The 22,187-nt window shown below is 49.5% G+C and overlaps 1 protein-coding gene across 1 annotated transcript in view; it reads left to right on the top strand.

The window, feature by feature from the left end:
* LOC147123789 (sideroflexin-5-like) overlaps positions 1 to 20,531 on the top strand; it is a 262,042-nt gene extending 241,511 nt beyond the window's left edge. Inside the window, exon 14 of the mRNA XM_085976043.1 lies at positions 16,494 to 20,531. Coding sequence (XP_085832169.1) covers positions 16,494 to 16,571 — 78 coding nt within the window. The 3' untranslated portion in view covers positions 16,572 to 20,531. The remainder of the gene's footprint in view (positions 1 to 16,493) is intronic.
* Positions 20,532 to 22,187: the final 1,656 nt, after the last annotated feature.

Raw genomic sequence — 22,187 nt, 5'->3', positions numbered from 1 at the left:
GAATTTTATAAAGCGCTGGTTAGGCCACAACTGGAGTATTGCGTCCAGTTCTGGTCACCACACTTTAGGAAGGATGTGAAGGCCCTTGAGAGGGTGGAGAGGAGATTTACCAGAATGGTTCCGGGGATGGGGGATCTTAGCTACAAGGACAGGTTGGAGAAGCTGGATTTGTTTTCATTAGAGCAAAGGAGGTTGAGGGGTGATTTGATAGAGGTGTACAAGATTATGATGGGTTTGGATAGGCTAGACGGGGAAAGGCTGTTCCCACTAGTTGATGGTACAAGGATTGGGGACACAGATTTAAGGTTTTGGGCAAGAGATACAGGGGGGATGTGAGGAAAAACTTTTTCATGCAGCGAGTGGTGAGGACCTGGAATTTGCTGCTGACGGAAGTGGTGGAAGCGGAGACACTCAGGCCTAGAAATTCACTTGCGTTTGCGCCCAATTAGGGGCGAAAGAGTGGGCTGCGCCGGAAGTTGCGTCGCGCCCGAAATTAGGTGGGCCCTAACATCGGTGTTAGCCGGTAGTGCTGCGCCGGCACCGATGATGTCATCGGTGTGCGCAGTGTCCCGGTACCGCCCGAAACCACGCCGATCCCCATCTTCAGTAGCGGCCGCCTCATCCGTGGCGGCCGCTAACAACATCGGGAGACCGGGTCCTTACAGCCGCCTTAGCGGGGCGCTTTAAGGTAGAGGTGCGGCCGGCCGCTTTTTCGGCGGCCGCCTGCCCGCACCTCCTTCCCCGGCCTCCTCCACCCCCCCCCTGCGGCATTGCCGGCTGGTTTCCGTGGAGCCCGGCACTTCTCCGTTGTGCCGGGCTCTTTTGCCGGCACTTGCAATCGGGGCTCCGGCTGTTGCAGGCACCTCCCCCTTAAGAGAAGGGGGAGGCCTGCAGTACAGCAGCCTGCCACACCGCATCGGGTGGCGCAGCGGGACCGGCAGCGCTGAAATTCACTTTCAGCGCCCCAAGCGGGGCGGCCAAACCCTGGAACAGTGCCCGGTTCCGCTTTGGGGCGCTGAAAGTGAATATGGGGCGGGCACAACGGGCTCCGCGGCGGGCGCAAAATTTATGGCGCAAACGAGCTGGCGGGGCTATACCCAATTTCTAGGCCTCAATGTTTTCAAGGGGAGACTGGAGAGGCACTTGAGGGAAATAAACTTGCAGGGCTTCGGGGATAGAGCGGGGGAATGGGACTGACTGGATTGCTCTACAGAGAGCCGGCACCGGCTCGATGGGTCGAATGGCCTCCTTGACTTCCACTCACTCGCCAAAGCCTCTGCTTCGAATGTTTATCTACTTTTCCCTTAAAAGGCACAATGATCTCTGATTCGACCACTCCCTGTAGCCAGGCATTCCATGCTCCAACAACACACTGCGGAAAAAAAATTGTCCAACCCTTTCTCCTCCTTCTCGTAGTGACTGCTTTAAATTGATAAGCCCTCCACACAATGCAGCTCTCTTGCAGTACTGGGCTGAAGCGTTAGCCTGGATTGTGCGTTCACATTTCCATCGTGGACCTCAAATCCACGAACTTATCACTCCGAGGCAAAAATGCTACCTAGCTGACAATCATCACAATTAGCTAAGTTAACAAAATCCAATCTCGTTCCCCCTCCCTCCCCATCCCATCCCAAAAAGCTGTACGGAGGGATTAGCTCAGTGATTAAAACAGTATTTGCCGAATCTCCCACTCTCATCCTCACACAACAGCTGTAGGAACATGACACTTAGCTATTGGCCCATGAACTGTGTGAGGGAGACTTCAACGTTCGATGGCAACCATTTATTTGAATAAAATGTGTCACACTTTTTTAAGCGCATAAGTAGTAAACAGAATCTCTCCGCTTCAAAACCAAGCTGCATTGGTACCTGTTGCATAGGAACAGGAGGAGGCCATTCAGCCCCTCGAGCCTGTGACATAACAACAGGAGGAAGCCATTCAGCCCCTCAAACCTGTTGCATAGGAACATGAGGCCATTCGGCCCCTCGAGCCTGTTAAATAGAATCAGGAGGAGGCCATTTAGCTCCTCGATCCTGTTACATAGCAACAGGAGAAAGCCATTCAGCCCCTCAAGCCTGTGACATAGGAACAGGAGGAGGCCATTCAGCCCCGCAAGCCTGTGACATAGGAACAGGAGGAGGCCATTCAGCCCCTCGAGCCTGTTCTGCCATTCAATTAGATCATGACTGATCTGTATCTTAACTCCATTACCTGCCTTGATTTTAAAACCCTTACCTAACAAAAATTTATCAGTCTCAGTTTTTAAATTTTCAGTTGACTCCCAGCATCAACAGCTTTTTGGGGAGAGTTCCAGATTCCCACCACCCTTTGTGTGAAGAAGTGCTTCCTGACATCATCCCTGAACGGCCTGGCTCTAATTTTAAGATTATGCCCCCTTGTTCCGGAGTCCCAAAACGGTGGAAATAGTTTCCCTCTATCTCCCCTATTAACTCCTTTAGAATCCCATTTACACTGTTCTTGTGCCTCTCTGTGTGTAGCCAAGAACGTGAGAAATTGGTCGGCCACTTAGCTGAGCTTTTTCTTTTGAAGAAAGCCCAAGTGAAGAGGTTGGAAACGGTAGGGAAATACAACCAGGCTAATCAAGAAGTAGTGGTGAGTGCTGCCCAGTTTGGGTGTTAATAGCCTGTAGACTGTCGGAGGAACGGAAGACTGAGGGAGGTGAGGAGATCCGCACTATAGAGCTCAGAGAAGAATAGGGCCAATTTCCCTCTGCCCTGTTGCTGGTCAGGGACATCGCGCTGTGCTTGTTAAGGCTCAGGTATGTTGGGATTTCATTTCCTGGGTCATGCAATGGCCTGGGTCACTCCCGGCACGGTCCTTCCCCTTGGCGTGGCCTTGCACTGATGGAAGAATAGGTCTCCACCCTTGCATCCTGACCTTTGCACCTGTGGAATGGACGTTTCCTGGGGCAAAGGTTGTGGGAAAATCAACCCGAATAAGTTAGCATCAGAGGCAGTGCAATTTCAACACAGGACATGTGGAGGAGAGGGTCTGTGTAGCCCTGAATTGGTGTTTTGGTCTATAGTCAGGTCCTGTCTCTTGTATTCTTTATAACTGTATCTTTGGTAACTGATACTCATACTGGCATAACGTAATATCTTTTGTACTGATGCTGCCTCTCAGTGCCCGTACGTTACATCTTTTGTACTGGTGCTGTCCGGCAATGCCTCAAATTTAGAATTCTCATCCTCATGTTCAAATCCTTCCATGGCCAAGCCCCTCCCTGTCATTGTAACTTCCTTCAACCCTCCGAGATATCTGAACTCCTCCAATTCTGGCCCCTTGTCCATCCCCGATTTTAATCGCTCCACCATTGGTGCCTTCAGCTGCCTAGGCCCTAAACTCTGGAATTCCCTCCCGAAACCTCTCCGCCTCTCTACCTCTCTTTCTTCCTTTAAGACACTCCTTAAAACCTAGCTTTTTGAGCAAGGTTTTGGTCACCTGTCCTAATATCTCTAACAAAAGCAAAATATTGTGGATGCTGAAAATCTGAAATAAAAACAGAAAATGCTGGAAACACTCAGCAGGTCAGGCAGCATCTGTAGAGAAAAAAAGAAAGACTTGCATTTCTATAGCGCCTTTCACGACCACCGGACATCCCAAAGCGCTTTACAGCCAATGAAGTACTTTTGAAGTGTAGTCAGTAATGTAGGAAACGCGGCAGCCAATATGCGCACAGCAAGCTCCCACAAACATCAATGTGATGATCTGTTTAGTGATGTTGATTGAGGGATAAATATTGGCCAGGACACCGGGGAGAACTCTCCCTGCTCTTCTTTGATAGAAGAATGCAAGAGAGAAAGAAACAGAGTTAACTTTCAGGTCAATAACCTTTCATCAGAACCGGAAGAAGTTCGAGATGTAACAGATTTTAAGCAGGTACAGAGGCAGGGAGACGGGGAGGGGAGGAAAGAACAAAGGGGAAGCTCTGTGATAGGGTAGAAGGCAGGAGAGATTAAATGACAAAAGGGATGGTGGTGCAAGGCAAAAGGGGCTGGTGATGGGACAAGTAAAGATGGGTCTAGAGGAGGTGTAAATGGTTACAGCAGAGGGGGAGGGAAATATGGAAAATCTAGAAAAGAGGAGAAGGATCCCGTGGCCCGGGAACGTGACGGAGAAAAGTGGGGAGACCCCAGGCATGCGGACGACTCCCCCGGCCATGTACCGATAGGGACCCCTACCCCAAACACCAGGCCACAACTCCCCCACTCCCAGTGGCTCTGGTGTGGCCATCCTCCATTACCAGTACCTGCTATCCCAGAGAAAATGAGAGTGATGACTCGGATTGACCAGGGAGTACATAATACATCGACTACCCGAAGTGAAATGTGTCCCATTCCCCAGCAATAACACCCTTCACCTTGAAGCAAGTAAAATTCACAAAAATGTCAAAATGAACCTCCAATATCCCGGCACAGTCTCTTTGTATATTTCCTCTCTGACTGTGTTTATACTTTTTTCTGTCATTAGTGCTATCTAGAAGGTGATTAGATCTCTAAAACATTTTACAGAGGTTAAATGCTGATTAAGAATTAATTATTACTGTAAATAGCTTGGAGTACCATATGGTGCAGGAATGAGACATATGTGCAATTTGAGCAAATGAGGTGTTGCTTCCCAGAATGCAGCAGGGCCGTGCCTCAATACGAGATCAGCTTCTTATTATTACACTTCAACTTAAGACTTTCCTTCACACAAGGTGAAAGTAAGCAGAGGTGTGAGTGTCGCGGGATTTTGTGTGTCGCTTGCCACACGGGGCTAAAAATAAATGGAGAGGGGACAGTGTGCAATGCTGCAGTGGAGGCAAATAACATCAATTGCGAGGAATAATTGCATCTCACTGCTGGAACTGCCTCTTTTTTCTTAGGTACTGTGACTTGGGAGCACTGGCTTCTGCAGTACAAATGCAAGACTTGCATTTGTATAGCGCCTTTCACGACCTCAAGACGTCCCAAAGCTTTTACAGCCAATGAAGTAATTTTGAAGTGCAGTCACTTTTGTGTTGTAGGGTCAATGTTGTACAGTTACAACACACTTCTTTCAGCTCCACAACTGATGGATTAAGTGGTACGGTTTATTAAGAATTGTCCTTTCACACTCTGGGATAGTGGGTCACCCACTGTCCTTTCACACTCTGGGACAGTGGATCACACACTGTCCTTTCACACTCTGGGACAGTGGGTCACACACTGTCCTTTCACACTCTGGGACAGTGGGTCACACACTGTCCTTTCACACTCTGGGACAGTGGGTCACACACTGTCCTTTCACACTCTGGGACAGTGGGTCACACACTGTCCTTTCACACTCTGGGACAGTGGGTCACACACTGTCCTTTCACACTCTGGGACAGTGGGTCACACACTGTCCTTTCACACTCTGGGACAGTGGGTCACACACTGTCCTTTCACACTCTGGGACAGTGGGTCACACACTGTCCTTTCACACTCTGGGACAGTGGGTCACACACTGTCCTTTCACACTCTGGGACAGTGGGTCACACACTGTCCTTTCACACTCTGGGACAGTGGGTCACACACTGTCCTTTCACACTCTGGGACAGTGGGTCACACACTGTCCTTTCACACTCTGGGACAGTGGCTCACGCACTGTCCTTTCACACTCTGGGACAGTGGGTCACACACTGTCCTTTCACACTCTGGGACAGTGGGTCACACACTGTCCTTTCACACTCTGGGACAGTGGGTCACACACTGTCCTTTCACACTCTGGGACAGTGGGTCACACACTGTCCTTTCACACTCTGGGACAGTGGGTCACACACTGTCCTTTCACACTCTGGGACAGTGGGTCACACAGTGCCCTTTCACACTCTGGGACAGTGGGTCACACACTGTCCTTTCACACTCTGGGACAGTGGGTCACACACTGTCCTTTCACACTCTGGGACAGTGGCTCACACACTGTCCTTTCGCACTCTGGGACAGTGGGTCACACACTGTCCTTTCACACTCTGGGACAGTGGGTCACACACTGTCCTTTCACACTCTGGGACAGTGGGTCACACAGTGCCCTTTCACACTCTGGGACAGTGGGACACACACTGTCCTTTCACACTCTGGGACAGTGGGTCACACACTGTCCTTTCACACTCTGGGACAGTGGGTCACACACTGTCCTTTCGCACTCTGGGACAGTGGGTCACACACTGTCCTTTCACACTCTGGGACAGTGGGTCACACACTGTCCTTTCACCATCTGTGACAGTGGATCAGACACTGTCCTTTCACACTCAGACAGTGGGTGGACAGTGTGTCAGACACAACCTCATCCATCGTTCAGTTGAGATATGAAGCCTCTCAGGTGGATGTAAAAGATCCCACCGCACTATTTGAATAAAAACTCGGGAGCTCTCCCTGGTATACTGGTCAACATTTGTCCCTCAACTAACATCACTCAAAACAGATTATCTGGTTATTATTTCATTGCTGTTTGTGGGACCTTGCTTTGCACAAATTGCCTGCTGCGTTTATGACATTATAAGTGTGACTACACCCAGTCCCAGAGTGTAAAGAGCTTTGAGACATCGTGCGCTCATTACATTGAATTACCTATTATTTACAGCACAGAAACTGGCCATTCGGCCCAACTGGTCCGTGCCGGTGTTTATGCTCCACACGAGATTCCTCCCACCCCTCTTCATCTCACACCGTCAACATACCCTTCTGTTCCTTTCACCCTCATGTGTTTATCCCTTAAATACATCTGTACTATTCGCCTCAACCACTCCCTGTGGGAGCGAGTTCCACATTCTCACCACTCTCTGGGTAAAGAGGTTTCTCCTGAATTCCCTATTGGATTTATTAGTGACTATCTTATATTTATGACCCCTAGTTTTGGTCTCCCCATCTTCTCTACATCTACCTTATCAAACCCTTTCATAATCTTGAAGACCTCTATCAGGTCACCCCCTCGGCCTTCTGTTTCTAGAGAAAAGAGTCCCAGCCTGTTCAGTCTTCCCTGATACATATAACCTCTCAGTTCTGGTATCATCCCAAGTTAACCCAGAGCTAGTTTCCATTTGACTGAGTGCCTGATGATAAGATGTGATTCACAATACAAATATAAACAACATATTAGGTACAGCGTCTGACAGACTTTCCATCTTGAAAATGTCACGATTTACCGAGATTGAAAGGAAGCTCAGTCATTTGTACAGTCGTCCTGCCCCAGCTGAGGCTGATTAACATTCTTTGCAAATGCATGCTTATTTTTTATGATTTATTCTGAGGATGTGGCTGATGCAGGCAAGGGTTGCATTGTTGTCCATCCAGGATGGTTTGGGGCCAAATTCTGACAATTATATTTTTACAAATGATGGATTTCTGAGGGTGTTGAGAGTTAACCACACAATGTGGGACTGGAGTCACATGTAGGCCGGACCAGGTAAGGGCAGCAGGTTCCTTTCACTGAAGGACACTAATGAACCAGTTAATCTAAGTTGACACTCCCAGTGCAGTGCTGAGGGAGTGCTGCACTGTCAGAGGTGTCGTCTTTCTGATGAAACATTAAACCGAGGCCCTGTCTGCCCTCTCAGGTGGACATAAAAGATCCCATGGTACTAGTCAAAGAAAAGCAGGGCAGTTCTCTCCAGTGTCCTGGCTAATATTTATCCCGTAAGCAACATCACTAAAGCAGATTAGCTGGTCAATTATCTCATTGCTGTTTGTGGGACCTTGCTGTGCACAAATAGGCTGCCACATTGCCCTACATTACAACAGTGGCGATACTTCAAAAGTACTTTATTGGCTGTAAAGCACTTTGGGATTACCTGAGGTCGTTTAAATTTGCACACGTTAAGGCCCCATAAAAAGAAATGTGATAATGACCAGATAGTCTGTTTTAGTGACGTTTGTTGTGGAGTAAATATTAGCCCCAGGACACGCAAGAACATAAGAAATTGGAGCAGGAGTTGGCCATACGACCCCTCAAGCCCTCATTCAATAAGATCATGGCTGATCTTCGACCTGAACTCCACTTTCCCGCCCGATTCCCATACTCCTTGATTCCCCATGAGTCCAAAATTCTATCGATCTCCGCCTTGAATATACTCAACAACTCAGCCTCCACGGCCCTCTGGGGTAGAGAATTCCAAAGATTCACAACCCTCTGAGTGAAGAAATTCCTCCTCATCTCGGTCTTAAATGGCCTACCCCTTATCCTGAGACTATGCCCCCTAGTTCTAGTCACTCCAGCCAGGGGAAACAACCTCCCAGCGTCTACCCTGTCAAGCTCTCTCAGAATCTCATATGCTTCAATGAGATCACCTCTCATTCTTCTAAACTCCAGCGAGTATAGGCCCATTCTACTCAGTTCTACTCAATACTCTCAACACCAGGGAGAACTGCCCTGCTCTTCTTCAAATAGTACCATGGGATCTTTTATGTCCACCTGAGCGAGCAGACAGGGCCTCGGTTTAATGTCTCATCCGAAACACGTCACCTCTGACAGTGAAGCACTCAATTCAATTCAATTCAATTCGCTTTATTGGCATTGGCATTGCACTGGGAGTGTCAGCCTAGATTTTGTGCTCAAGTCTCTGGAGTGGGACTTGAACCCGCGACCTTCTGATTCGGAGACAAGAGGTGCTACCCACTGAGCCACGGCTTTCAAACTCAAGTTTGACACTTTACCAAACCACGCCATATACCACTGATGGAAATCAGTATCATTTGAAATTTCTTCATTCATTTCAGGAGGGAGGGGAAGGGCAGATTTTGTCTCACTCGGATCATTGAGCAAGTTCCTAAACATGTTTGGCAGATTTGCCAAGAGGAAGTGCGGCAGGTTTAAAATGACGTAATGTCAGCGGAGGTAGTTTGGGATATGTTATGTAGGTTCTTGATGCTAATCTGTTAAAACACGGTGACTAAAACACCCCACGTGACAATGAGTGTGTGTGCATGAGAGTGAGAGAGAGAGAGAGAAGACAAAAGCAGAGACAGCAGCGACTCACACCTCACTGCGAGCGCTCAGCGGGGGAATTGTCATACCAGAACCATTACATCCTCAGCCAGAAAGGAAAGTAGCTGCAATTTCTTTTCAGTGAAGAACCAGCAGTAAAACAGATGGACCCCAACCAGATAACGCAGTAATAGCAAAGTCAAGTGTGTTAGGTCCAGTCGGATCCACTCGCTGTTTAAATTCGGTATGTTACACTCGCTCACCCATCACCCCTGTGCTTGCTGACCTATATTGGCACCTGGTTGAGCAATGGCTCAGTTTTAAAACTCTCATGTTCAAATCCCTCCATGGCCTCACCCCTCCATATCTCTGTAACCTCCTCCAGCCCTACAACCCTCCGAGGTCTCTGCGCTCCTCCAATTCTGGCCTCTTGCGCAATCCGATTTTCATCGCTCCGCTATTGGCAACCCTGCCTTCAGTAGCCTCGGCCCTAAGCTCTGGAATTCCCTCCCTAAACCTCTCTCCCTTTGTACCTTTCCACCTTTAAGACACTCTTTAAAACCCAACTTTTTGACCAAGCTTTTGGTCAGCTGTCTCTATATCTCGTTATGTGGCTCGGTATCTGATAATCACTCCTGTGAAACGCCTTGGGACATTTTACGTGTTATATAAATGAAAGTTCTTGTTGGTACTAATGAAACATTTTATTTCCGCAAGTGTCTGATCTGGTAGATGCTCTTATATGTTTTTATTGAAAATTAAAGAAATATTAATAATAGTCTAGAAATTATGGTGGACAAATGCTTAACATGATCGTATGGTATCCCTTTATCCACTGATTTAGAGGAGGCAGTGTCTCACTTAAAATTCAGGGTTAAGGCCAGCATTACAATAGCGGACACAGGATTGTCACACGAGCACGTTAAGCGTTTGCTCACTAATATCGTCACAGTCATTTCTAGGCTGAAAGGTTCGAAATGAGGAAGCGAAACAGACAGAAAGGGAAAGGTATATCAGCAGGAAATGCTGTGTGAGAGAGAGAAGCAGCAGGCAAAGGAAGACAGCAGAAGCAGCAAGGGGCAGATAGAGAGGACTTCAAACTAGTAAGAAGTGAAAATGACATAAGCCAGAAGACAAAAAAATTAGGAGATGAGAGTAAAGGTCAGACCAAGGTAAGGAATTAGGGTAACATAGCTGGTCAGGAAACAAATACAGTTGTAGAACAGAAGTATAAAAGGATTGTTAAACATAAAGTAAAAGGAACATCTACTAAAGACGAATTCAACTGCAACCTACACAGCATCCAAAATAAAACTGGAGGCAATAATTCATAGCGAGGAACCAAATGCAGTAGGAATAACTGAAACATGGCTACATAAAGAACAGGACTGGCAACTAAATATTGCAAGTTATAACATAATCAGAAGGGATAGGGAAGGTACAAAGAAGGTGACATAATAGCAGTAGAAAAAACTTAGATAACTAACAAAAGGTCAGATACAGAATCCATACGGATTGAAATAAAAGATAAGGCATCGATCACGCTAATAGGGGAAAGGAGGTGGAGGAAGAAATACGTAAGTAAATATGTGAAATGACTAAAGGACATGGAATAATAACCGTGGGAGATTTTAACTACCCCCAAGTAAACTGGCAAGAAGAGGCGGCAAAAGGGGTACAGGGAATGGAGTTTTTACAGTGTGTGCAGGACTCCTTTCTAACCCAGTATGTAAAAAGTCCAAGAGAGGGAGCACGGCTGGATCTAGTAATGGAAAACGAACCTGAACAGATGCTAAAGGTAAGTGTTGGGGAACATCTAGGTAATAGCGATCACAACATAATCAGGTTTAAGATAAAGATTGAGAAGGACATAAGTAAGACAAAGACCAAAGTAATAAATTGGGAGAAGGCTGATTTTAAGGGGATGAGAATGGAACTAGGAAAAATAAACTGGAAAAATTTACTGACAAATAAAGAAACGGAACAGCAGTGAGAAACATTAAAACAGTGATCAATAGAGTCCAAGAGAAATATATCTCACTAAAAAGCAAGAAAAAACTAGCCAGTAATGACACACCATCGTTGAATAAAGAAATAAGGGAAAAATTGAAACTAAAGAAAAAGACATCCACTAAGTCCATAAACAACGAAGAAGAGGATGACAAAAGAGAATACGAAAAGGTTAGGAAAGAAGTCAAAAAATCAATTAGGAAGGCAAAGAGAAACTAAGAAGTTAAATTATCAAGGAATATAAAAAGAAATAGTAAAGTATCCTACAGACACATAAACAACAAAAGAAAAATCGGGATAGGGATAGGGCCACTCCGGGATACACACGATAAACTCGCAAATAATGACAGCGAAATGGCAGAAATAATGAAGAATTACTTTGCCTCGATATTTACCAGGGAGACTAGCATAGTGGACATGGCATTAGAAGAGGAGATCAGAAGGGACATTTAATATCGAAAGGGGGGAGATAATTGATAAACTAGTCAATTTTAGAGAGGATAAAACCCCTGGTTTGCATCCGTGCATATTTAAAAAAAAGTGAGGAAAGAGATAGAAGAGGCACTAGTACATATATATATAAAATCATTAGAGAAGTGGCAATAGTTTTGGATTGATACAAGGTTTTGGAGAAATAGTGGGGCAGTGGGATTAGTTTGGGATTTATACAGGGCTATGGGGAGAGCGACGGGCTATGGGATTAGTTTTGGATTGATACAGGGCTGTGGGGCAGTGGGATTGGTTTTGGATTGATACAGGGCTATGGAGAGAGAGCAGAGCAGTGGGATTAGTTTGGGATTGATACAGGGCTGTGGGGAGAGAGCGGGGCAGTGGGATTAGTTTTGGATTGACACAGGGCTATGGGGAGAGAGCGGGGCAGTGGGATTAGTTTGGGATTGACACAGGGCTATGGGGAGAGAGCGGGGCAGTGGGATTAGTTTGGGATTGACACAGGGCTATGGGGAGAGAGCAGGGCAGTGGGATTCGTTTGGGATTGATACAGGGCTATGGGGAGAGTGGGGCAGTGGGATTAGATTTGGATTGATACAGGGCTATGGGGAGAGAGTGGGGCAGTGGGATTAGTTTGGGATTGATACAGGGCTATGGGGAGAGAGCGGGGCAGTGGGATTAGATTTGGATTGATACAGGGCTGTGGGGAGAGAGCGGGGCAGTGGGATTAGATTTGGATTGATACAGGGCTATGGGGAGAGAGCGGGGCAGTGGGATTAGTTTGGGATTGATACAGGGCTGTGGGGAGAGAGCGGGGCAGTGGGATTAGTTTTGGATTGACAGGGCTATGGGGAGAGAGTGGGGCAGTGGGATTAGTTTGGGATTGACACGGCTATGGGGAGAGAGCGGGGCAGTGGGATTAGTTTGGGATTGACACAGGGCTATGGGGAGAAAGCGGGGCAGTTGGATTAGTTTGGGATTGATACAGGGCTGTGGGGAGAGAGCAGGGCAGTGGGATTCGTTTGGGATTGATACAGGGCTATGGGGAGAGTGGGGCAGTGGGATTAGATTTGGATTGATACAGGGCTATGGGGAGAGAGTGGGGCAGTGGGATTAGTTTGGGATTGATACAGGGCTATGGGGAGAGAGCGGGGCAGTGGGATTAGATTTGGATTGATACAGGGCTGTGGGGAGAGAGCGGGGCAGTGGGATTAGATTTGGATTGATACAGGGCTATGGGGAGAGAGCGGGGCAGTGGGATTAGTTTGGGATTGATACAGGGCTGTGGGGAGAGAGCGGGGCAGTGGGATTAGTTTTGGATTGATACAGGGCTATGGGGAGAGAGCGGGGCAGTGGGATTAGTTTGGGATTGACACAGGGCTATGGGGAGAGAGCGGGGCAGTGGGATTAGTTTGGGATTGATACAGGGCTGTGGGGAGAGAGTGGGGCAGTGGGATCAGTTTGGGATTGACACAGGGCTATGGGGAGAGAGCGGGGCAGTGGGATTAGTTTGGGATTGACACAGGGCTATGGGGAGAGAGCGGGGCAGTGGGATTAGTTTGGGATTGATACAGGGCTGTGGGGAGAGAGTCACAGAGTCATAACGCCACAGAAGGAGGCCATTCGGCCCATCGAGTCCATGCCGGCTCTCTGTAGAGCAATCCAGTCAGTCCCATTCCCCCGCTCTATCCCCGTAGCCCTGCAAGTTTATTTCCCTCAAGTGCCTGTCCAGTCTCCCCTTGAAAACATTGAGGCCTAGAAATTCACTTTGGGGCGGCCAGCTCGCTCGCGCCCAAAAGTTAGCGCTGGGCGGGGAGCCATTAGCGATCGTCAGATATTCAGTGTTTGCGCCCCAATTCGGAACCGGGCGCTATACCAGGGTGTGCCCGCCTCCGCTTGGGGCGCTGACACTGAATTTCAGCGCTCTTGGCGCCGCTGCGCCAACCGCTGCGGAGCGGCAGGCTGCGGTACTGCAGGCCTCCTCCTTCTCTTAAGGGGGAGCTGCCTGCAACGGGGAGATCGCCGCTGGAGAGTGCCGGCAAATGAGCCCGGCACCACGGAGAAGTGCCGGGTTCGCGGAAAGCAGCCGGCAATGCCGCGGGGGGGGGGGGGTGGCGTGGAGGAGGCCGGGGAAGGAGGTGCGGGCAGGCGGCCGCCGAAAAAGCGGCCGGCCGCACCTTCCCCTTTAAAGCGCCCCACTAAGGCTACAGCACGGCCCCGTTTTCTGGTCGCTGTTTGCGGCCGCTTCGGAGGAGGCGGCCGCTACTAAATATGGGGATCGGGGCGGAACTGGGGCACTGCGCACACCGATGACGTCGTCGGTGCCGGCGCAGCGCTAACGGCTACCGCCGCCAATACCGCTGCACTGAATATCAGCGCAAACTCATTTTTGGCGCAGAAGCCCTCTTTAGGCGGTAACTGGCCGCAAAGCTGGCAGCGCCTTAATGAATTTCTAGGCCCGAGTGTCTCCGCTTCCACCACTTCCGTCGGCAGCGAGTTCCAGGTCCTCACCACTCGCTGCGTGAAAAAGTTTTTCCTCACATCCCCCCTGTATCTCTTGCCTAAAACCTTACGGCCTTGTACCATCAACTAATGGGAACAGCCTTCCCCCGTCTAGCCTATCCAAACCCGTCATTATCTTTTCTTCTTCTTAGGCAGTCCCTCGGAACCGAGGATGACTTGCTTCCACACTAAAAATGAGTTCTCAGGTGACTGATGAGTCCAATGCAGGACCTACAGTCTCTGTCACAGGTAGGGCAGACGCTGGTTGAAGGGGGCGGGTGGGTGGGGTGCTTGGGTTGATGTGCGCTCCTTGCGCTGCCTGCGCTTGGCTTCCGCTTGCTCCCGGCGAAGAGACTCGAGGTGTTCGGCGCCTTCCTGGATACTTCTCCTCCACTTTGTGCGGTCTTGGGCCAGGGATTCCCAGGTGTCGGTGGGGATGTTACACTTTTTCAAGGAGGCTTTGTGGGTGTCCTTGAAGCGTTTCCTCTGCCCACCTGGGGCTGTCTTGCCGTGCAGGAGCCCCGAGTAGAGCGCTTGTTTTGGGAGTCTTGTATCGGGCATGCGGACAATGTGACCCGTCCATCGGAGCTGATTGAGCGTGGTCAAAGCTTCGATGCTGGGGATGTTGACCTGAGCAAGAACAATGACGTTGGTGCGCCTATCCTGCCAATGGATTTGCAGGATCTTGCGGAGGCAGCGTTGGTGGTACCTCTCCAGTGCTTTGAGGTGCCTGCTGTACATGGTCCATGTCTCTGAGGCATACAGCAGGGCGGGTATCACTGCTGCTCTGTAGACCATGAGCTTAGTGCCGGGTTTGAGGTCCTGGTACATAATCTTGTACACCTATCAAATCACCCCTCAACCTCCTTTGCTCTAATGAAAACAAATCCAGCTTCTCCAACCTGTCCTTGTAGCCTTCTCTGTGGTACTTTGTTGAACGCCTTCCAAAAATCCATGTAGACAACATCCATTGCATTCCCTTCATCAATCCTCCCTGTTACTTCATCAAAAATTTCAATTAGATTAATCAAACACGATCTGCCTTTTACAAATCCGTGTTGGCTCTCCTTAATTAGTTTAAACCTCTCCAAGTGCCCATTAATTTTTTCCTTGATTATTGTTTCTAAAACTTTACCCACCACTGATGTTAAACTAACCGACCTGTAGTTACTAGGATTGTTCTTACACCCTTTCTTGAACAATGGTGTCACATTTGCCACTTTCCAATCCTCAGGCACCTCCCCCGCATCTAGGGAAGATTGGAAAATTATGGCAAGCCCTTCCGCTATCACCTCCCCCAGTTCCCTTAGCAACTTGGGATGAAAGCCATCTGGACCAAGCGACTTATCCACTTTAAGCATACCCAGCCTTTCTAGTACATCCTGTCTATCAGTTTTCATCCCTTCCATTGCTTCTACCTTTTCCACTTCTATTGATATTTTGTCAGCATCCACCTCCTTAATAAACACCGATACAAAGTACTCATTGAGTATTCTAGCCTTGCCTTGCGCCTCTAGGCATATATCACCACCTTTGTCCCTAATAGGCCCCACCCCGCCTCTTACTACCTGCTTACTGTTTACATGCCGGTAGATAATTTTTTGGGTTCCCTTTTATGTTAACCGCCATTCTACTCTCATATTCTCTCTTTGCCAATCTTATTTTCTTCTTCACTTCCCCTCTCAACTTATTGTATTTGGTCTGGTTCTCCCTTGAAGAATTCACCTGACATACATAGAGATAGGAACAGGAGTAGGCCATTCGGCCCTTCGAGCCTGCTCCGCCATTCAGTGAGATCATGGCTGATCATACACCCTCTTTTTTTTGTTTCATCATCTTCTCTATCTCCCTCGTCATCCAAGGAGCCCTTGCTTTGGTTCCCTTACCCTTCCCTCTTGTTGGAATGTACCTAGCCTGTACTTGGAACATCTCCTCCTTAAAGATCTCCCATTGTTCCGTTACAGTTTTTCCTGTCAGTCTTTGGTTCCATTTTACCCTGGCTAGATCCTTTCGCATCCCATTGAAGTTAGCCCTATTCCAGTTTAGAAGTTCCACTCTAGATTGTTCCTTGCTCCTCTCCATTGCTAATCTAGAGTGGGGCAATGAGATTTGTTTGGGATTGATACAGGGCTATGGGGAGAGGACGGGGGCAGTGGGATTATTTTTGGAGTTCTTATTTAGGGAGCCAGCATAGTCAGATTGGGCTGAAAGGTCTCTTGCTGTTCTATAAACCTGATTGTTCTCTATGGAGACCATGGTTGGGGTGCTAATATTAGCTCAGTACCCCTGGTAGGAAGCAGAATCTCAGGCAGAGATCCTGCGCCAGATTAGTTCACTGTGACCCACGTGTAGGCCTCAGATGAGGACAGTATTGGGCTCGATTACAATGGCCTTCACAGCCAAATAGGCTGCTGATGTTCGCTGTGCAGGCTCTGAAGAAAGGCCACTTGGTGAGGTATCGGAGGGCACGTCGAACCTGTCGCCCAGCAAGAGTCAGTGCATTGGGGAGAGGAGGGGAGTAACTAGTATGCGGCAATAAGAGTGACACTGTTGAGTCCTAATCTCTTTCATTTTTATTTTGTAGATTGAAACTTCGAAACTGGAACCAGAAATCAAGACAGCGACATCCGGCAAAAGTGTCTTTTACAATAAGGGGCTGTGAGGATCTGTGATACCTCGGGCAGCAGGAGCTGCTGGAGAAGTGAAGAGAAAATCCGTTAATAATGACCTATGATTGCCGATAATCGGGCAATATTTGCAGAAAGAGATGATTCCTTCTCTATTTTCACTGGTTTAACTAAATTACTGTTGCCTGAAAATCACGTTAAAAAAACAAACTGCATAACCAACCAAGTTACTGACGGAGTCTCGCCAGGATCCATTTTAGGTTCAATTCTTGACTCAGCAGAGAGCGCAGTGTGGCCCCGAGCTCCTCCAGTACAAACGATTGATATGACCAACCTTCATCAGCAACTAAGGGTGGGTAATCAATCATAGAATCCGACAGCACAGAAGGACTAACCGTACCTGTGCCGGCTCGTTCAAAGAGCGATCCCATTAGTCCCACTCCCCCACTCTTTCCCCATAGCCCTGTCATTTTTTCCCCTTCAAGTATTTATCAAATTCCCTTTTTGAAAGTTACGAGTGAATCTGCTTCCACCGCCCTTTCAGGCAGTGCATTCCAGATCACAACAACTCGCTGTGTAAACATTTTTTTCCTCATCTCCCCTCTGGCTCTTTTGCCTTACCTTAAATCTGTGTCCCCTGGCTACTGACCCTCCTGCCAGAGCAAACAGTTTCTCCCTATTTACTCTATCAGAGTTTGAACACCTCTATTAAATCTCCCCTTAACCTTCTCTACTCTAAGGGGAACAATCCCAGCTTCTCCAGTCTCTCCACGTGACTGAAGTCCCTCATCCCTGGTACCTTTCTGGTTAATCTCCCCTTAACCTTCTCTACTCTAAGGAGAACAATCTCAGCTTCTCCAGTCTCTCCACGTAACTGAAGTCCCTCATCCCTGGTACCTTTCTGGTTAATCTCCCCTTAACCTTCTCTGCTCTAAGGGGAACAATCCCAGCTTCTCCAGTCTCTCCACGTGACTGAAGTCCCTCATCCCCTGGTACCATTCTGGCCAATCTCCCCTTAACCTTCTCTACTCTAAGGGGAACAATCCCAGCTTCTCCAGTCTCTCCACGTGACTGAAGTCCCTCATCCCTGGTATCATTCTGGTCAATCTCCCCTTAACCTTCTCTGCTCTAAAGGGAACAATCCCAGCTTCTCCAGTCTCTCCACGTGACTGAAGTCCCTCATCCCTGGTACCATTCTGGCCAATCTCCCCGTAACCTTCTCTGCTCTAAGGAGAACAATCCCAGCTTCTCCAGTCTCTCCACGTGACTGAAGTCCCTCATCCCTGGTACCTTTCTGGTTAATCTCCCCTTAACCTTCTCTGCTCTAAGGAGAACAATCCCAGCTTCTCCAGTCTCTCCACATCACTGAAGTCCCTCATCCCTGGTACCTTTCTGGCCAATCTCCCCTTAACCTTCTCTGCTCTAAGGAGAACAATCCCAGCTTCTCCAGTCTCTCCACATAACTGAAGTCCTTCATCCCTGGTAACATTCTGGTCAATCTCCCCTTAATCTTCTCTACTCTAAGGGGAACAATCCCAGCTTCTCCAGTCTCTCCACGTGACTGAAGTCCCTCATCCCTGGTATCATTCTGGTCAATCTCCCCTTAACCTTCTCTGCTCTAAAGGGAACAATCCCAGCTTCTCCAGTCTCTCCACATCACTGAAGTCCCTCATCCCTGGTATCATTCTGGTCAATCTCCCCTTAACCTTCTCTGCTCTAAAGGGAACAATCCCAGCTTCTCCAGTCTCTCCACGTCACTGAAGTCCCTCATCCCTGGTATCATTCTGGTCAATCTCCCCTTAACCTTCTCTGCTCTAAGGAGAACAATCCCAGCTTCTCCAGTCTCTCCACGTCACTGAAGTCCCTCATCCCCTGGTACCATTCTGGTCAATCTCCCCTTAATCTTCTCTGCTCTAAGGAGAACAATCCCAGCTTCTCCAGTCTCTCCACGTGACTGAAGTCCCTCATCCCTGGTACCTTTCTGGTTAATCTCCCCTTAACCTTCTCTGCTCTAAGGAGAACAATCCCAGCTTCTCCAGTCTCTCCACATCACTGAAGTCCCTCATCCCTGGTACCTTTCTGGCCAATCTCCCCTTAACCTTCTCTGCTCTAAGGAGAACAATCCCAGCTTCTCCAGTCTCTCCACATAACTGAAGTCCTTCATCCCTGGTAACATTCTGGTCAATCTCCCCTTAATCTTCTCTACTCTAAGGGGAACAATCCCAGCTTCTCCAGTCTCTCCACGTGACTGAAGTCCCTCATCCCTGGTATCATTCTGGTCAATCTCCCCTTAACCTTCTCTGCTCTAAAGGGAACAATCCCAGCTTCTCCAGTCTCTCCACGTCACTGAAGTCCCTCATCCCTGGTATCATTCTGGTCAATCTCCCCTTAACCTTCTCTGCTCTAAGGAGAACAATCCCAGCTTCTCCAGTCTCTCCACGTCACTGAAGTCCCTCATCCCCTGGTACCATTCTGGTCAATCTCCCCTTAATCTTCTCTGCTCTAAGGAGAACAATCCCAGCTTCTCCAGTCTCTCCACATAACTGAAGTCCCTCATCCCTGGTAACATTCTGGTCAATCTCCCCTTAACCTTCTCTGCTCTAAGGAGAACAATCCCAGCTTCTCCAGTCTCTCCACGTGACTGAAGTCCCTCATCCCCTGGTACCATTCAGGTCAATCTCCCCCTTAACCTTCTCTGCTCTAAGGAGAACAATCCCAGCTTCTTCAGTCTCTCCACGTAACTGAAGTCCCTCATCCCTGGTACCTTTCTGGTTAATCTCCCCTTAACCTTCTCTACTCTTCTACTCTAAGGAGAACAATCCCAGCTTCTCCAGTCTCTCCACGTCACTGAAGTCCCTCATCCCTGGTACCTTTCTGGTTAATCTCCCCTTAACCTTCTCTACTCTAAGGAGAAGAGAACAAATGTGCCCTTGTAAGCCTCGCACAGTTGGAGAACTAAAGTCTGTTGAACTAGGAAGATTTCTCCGATTCCAGTGGCCTTACTTCTTTAAAAAAAGTGTCCTAGTCTTGTGCCTAATCTTGAATTATCTGATTGGACTGTTCATTAAGCTTGGTGTTCAACAACAGTTGGTTCCTGTGATGGCGAATATGTGAAGAAGCCTAGACGTGTCAAGTGGACTTCCTCAAGCTCACTTTGCACATCTGACGTGTGTCGTACGTGTCAACCCGGAAAATAGCCAGCAGCCCTCAGAGCCAGCAGCCTGTCTACTGAGAGCCTGGTGCTCACCGTGTGCCAGAGCCCCACCGACGCTCACTGTCCCCACTCGGCCACTAAGAGGAACCACTGGGGCCAAAGGGGGCGGAACCACAGCGCCGCACAAATTGTCAGCTTCAGGAGAGAAGGGAGGGGAAAGAGGCAGAGGGGAGAAGCAGACAGTCAGGCAGAATGTTTAGTTACACTGACATCCTTGTCTGTTTATCCAACCATCGCTCTCAATGTTTCTTATGCCATAGTGCATGACTGACAGCACCTTCCAGGCTACAAGTTTACTCGGATCAGCATCACCTCTGTGTGTTGGTCAACTCACTCGCACCGCCCAGTTGCAATTTCTGTCAGCCAGCACCCAATAGAGTATCAGAGCTTTACAGCACATGAGGAGGCCCATCTCTCCTCACACCGACACGGAGACCCATCGCTCCTCACACCGACACAGAGACCCATCGCTCCTCACACCGACACTGAGAGACCCATCGCTCCTCACACCGACACTGAGAGACCCATCGCTCCTCACACCGACACTGAGAGACCCATCGCTCCTCACACCGACACAGAGACCCATCGCTCCTCACACCGACACTGAGAGACCCATCGCTCCTCACACCGACACTGAGAGACCCATCGCTCCTCACACCGACACTGAGAGACCCATCACTCCTCACACCGACACTGAGAGACCCATCGCTCCTCACACCGACAGAGACCCATCGCTCCTCACACCGACACTGAGAGACCCATCGCTCCTCACACCGACACTGAGAGACCCATCGCTCCTCACACCGACACTGAGAGACCCATCGCTCCTCACACCGACACTGAGAGACCCATCGCTCCTCACACCGACACTGAGAGACCCATCGCTCCTCACACCGACACAGAGACCCATCGCTCCTCACACCGACACTGAGAGACCCATCGCTCCTCACACCGACACTGAGAGACCCATCGCTCCTCACACCGACACTGAGAGACCCATCGCTCCTCACACCGACACTGAGAGACCCATCGCTCCTCACACCGACACTGAGAGACCCATCGCTCCTCACACCGACACTGAGAGACCCATCGCTCCTCACACCGACACTGAGAGGCCCATCTCTCCTCACACCGACACTGAGAGACCCATCGCTCCTCACACCGACACTGAGAGACCCATCGCTCCTCACACCGACACAGAGACCCATCGCTCCTCACACCGACACAGAGACCCATCGCTCCTCACACCGACACCGAGAGACCCATCGCTCCTCACACCGACACTGAGAGACCCATCGCTCCTCACACCGACACTGAGAGACCCATCGCTCCTCACACCGACACTGAGAGACCCATCGCTCCTCACACCGACACTGAGAGACCCATCGCTCCTCACACCGACACTGAGAGACCCATCGCTCCTCACACCGACACTGAGAGACCCATCGCTCCTCACACCGACACAGAGACCCATCGCTCCTCACACCGACACCGAGAGACCCATCGCTCCTCACACCGACACTGAGAGACCCATCGCTCCTCACACCGACACTGAGAGACCCATCGCTCCTCACACCGACACTGAGAGACCCATCGCTCCTCACACCGACACTGAGACCCATCGCTCCTCACACCGACACTGAGACCCATCGCTCCTCACACCGACACTGAGAGACCCATCGCTCCTCACACCGACACTGAGAGACCCATCGCTCCTCACACCGACACTGAGAGACCCAACGCTCCTCACACCGACACTGAGAGACCCATCGCTCCTCACACCGACACTGAGAGACCCATCGCTCCTCACACCGACACTGAGAGACCCATCGCTCCTCACACCGACACTGAGAGACCCATCGCTCCTCACACCGACACCGAGAGACCCATCGCTCCTCACACCGACACTGAGAGACCCATCGCTCCTCACACCGACACTGAGAGACCCATCGCTCCTCACACCGACACTGAGAGACCCATCGCTCCTCACACCGACACAGAGACCCATCGCTCCTCACACCGACACTGAGAGACCCATCGCTCCTCACACACACTGAGAGACCCATCGCTCCTCACACCGACACTGAGAGACCCATCGCTCCTCACACCGACACTGAGAGACCCATCGCTCCTCACACACACTGAGAGACCCATCGCTCCTCACACCGACACTGAGAGACCCATCGCTCCTCACACACACTGAGAGACCCATCGCTCCTCACACCGACACTGAGAGACCCATCGCTCCTCACACCGACACTGAGAGACCCATCGCTCCTCACACCGACACAGAGACACATCGCTCCTCACACCGACACTGAGAGACCCATCGCTCCTCACACCGACACTGAGAGACCCATCGCTCCTCACACCGACACTGAGAGACCCATCGCTCCTCACACCGACAGAGACCCATCGCTCCTCACACACACCGAGA

Source organism: Somniosus microcephalus, chromosome 2 (assembly GCF_052327205.1).
Source record: "Somniosus microcephalus isolate GS21.2 chromosome 2, FLI_Smic_1.0, whole genome shotgun sequence".
Classification (NCBI taxonomy): Eukaryota; Metazoa; Chordata; class Chondrichthyes; order Squaliformes; family Somniosidae; genus Somniosus; species Somniosus microcephalus.
Note: the sequence above shows the minus strand (reverse complement) of the source record. Positions and strands in the feature narration are given on the sequence as shown.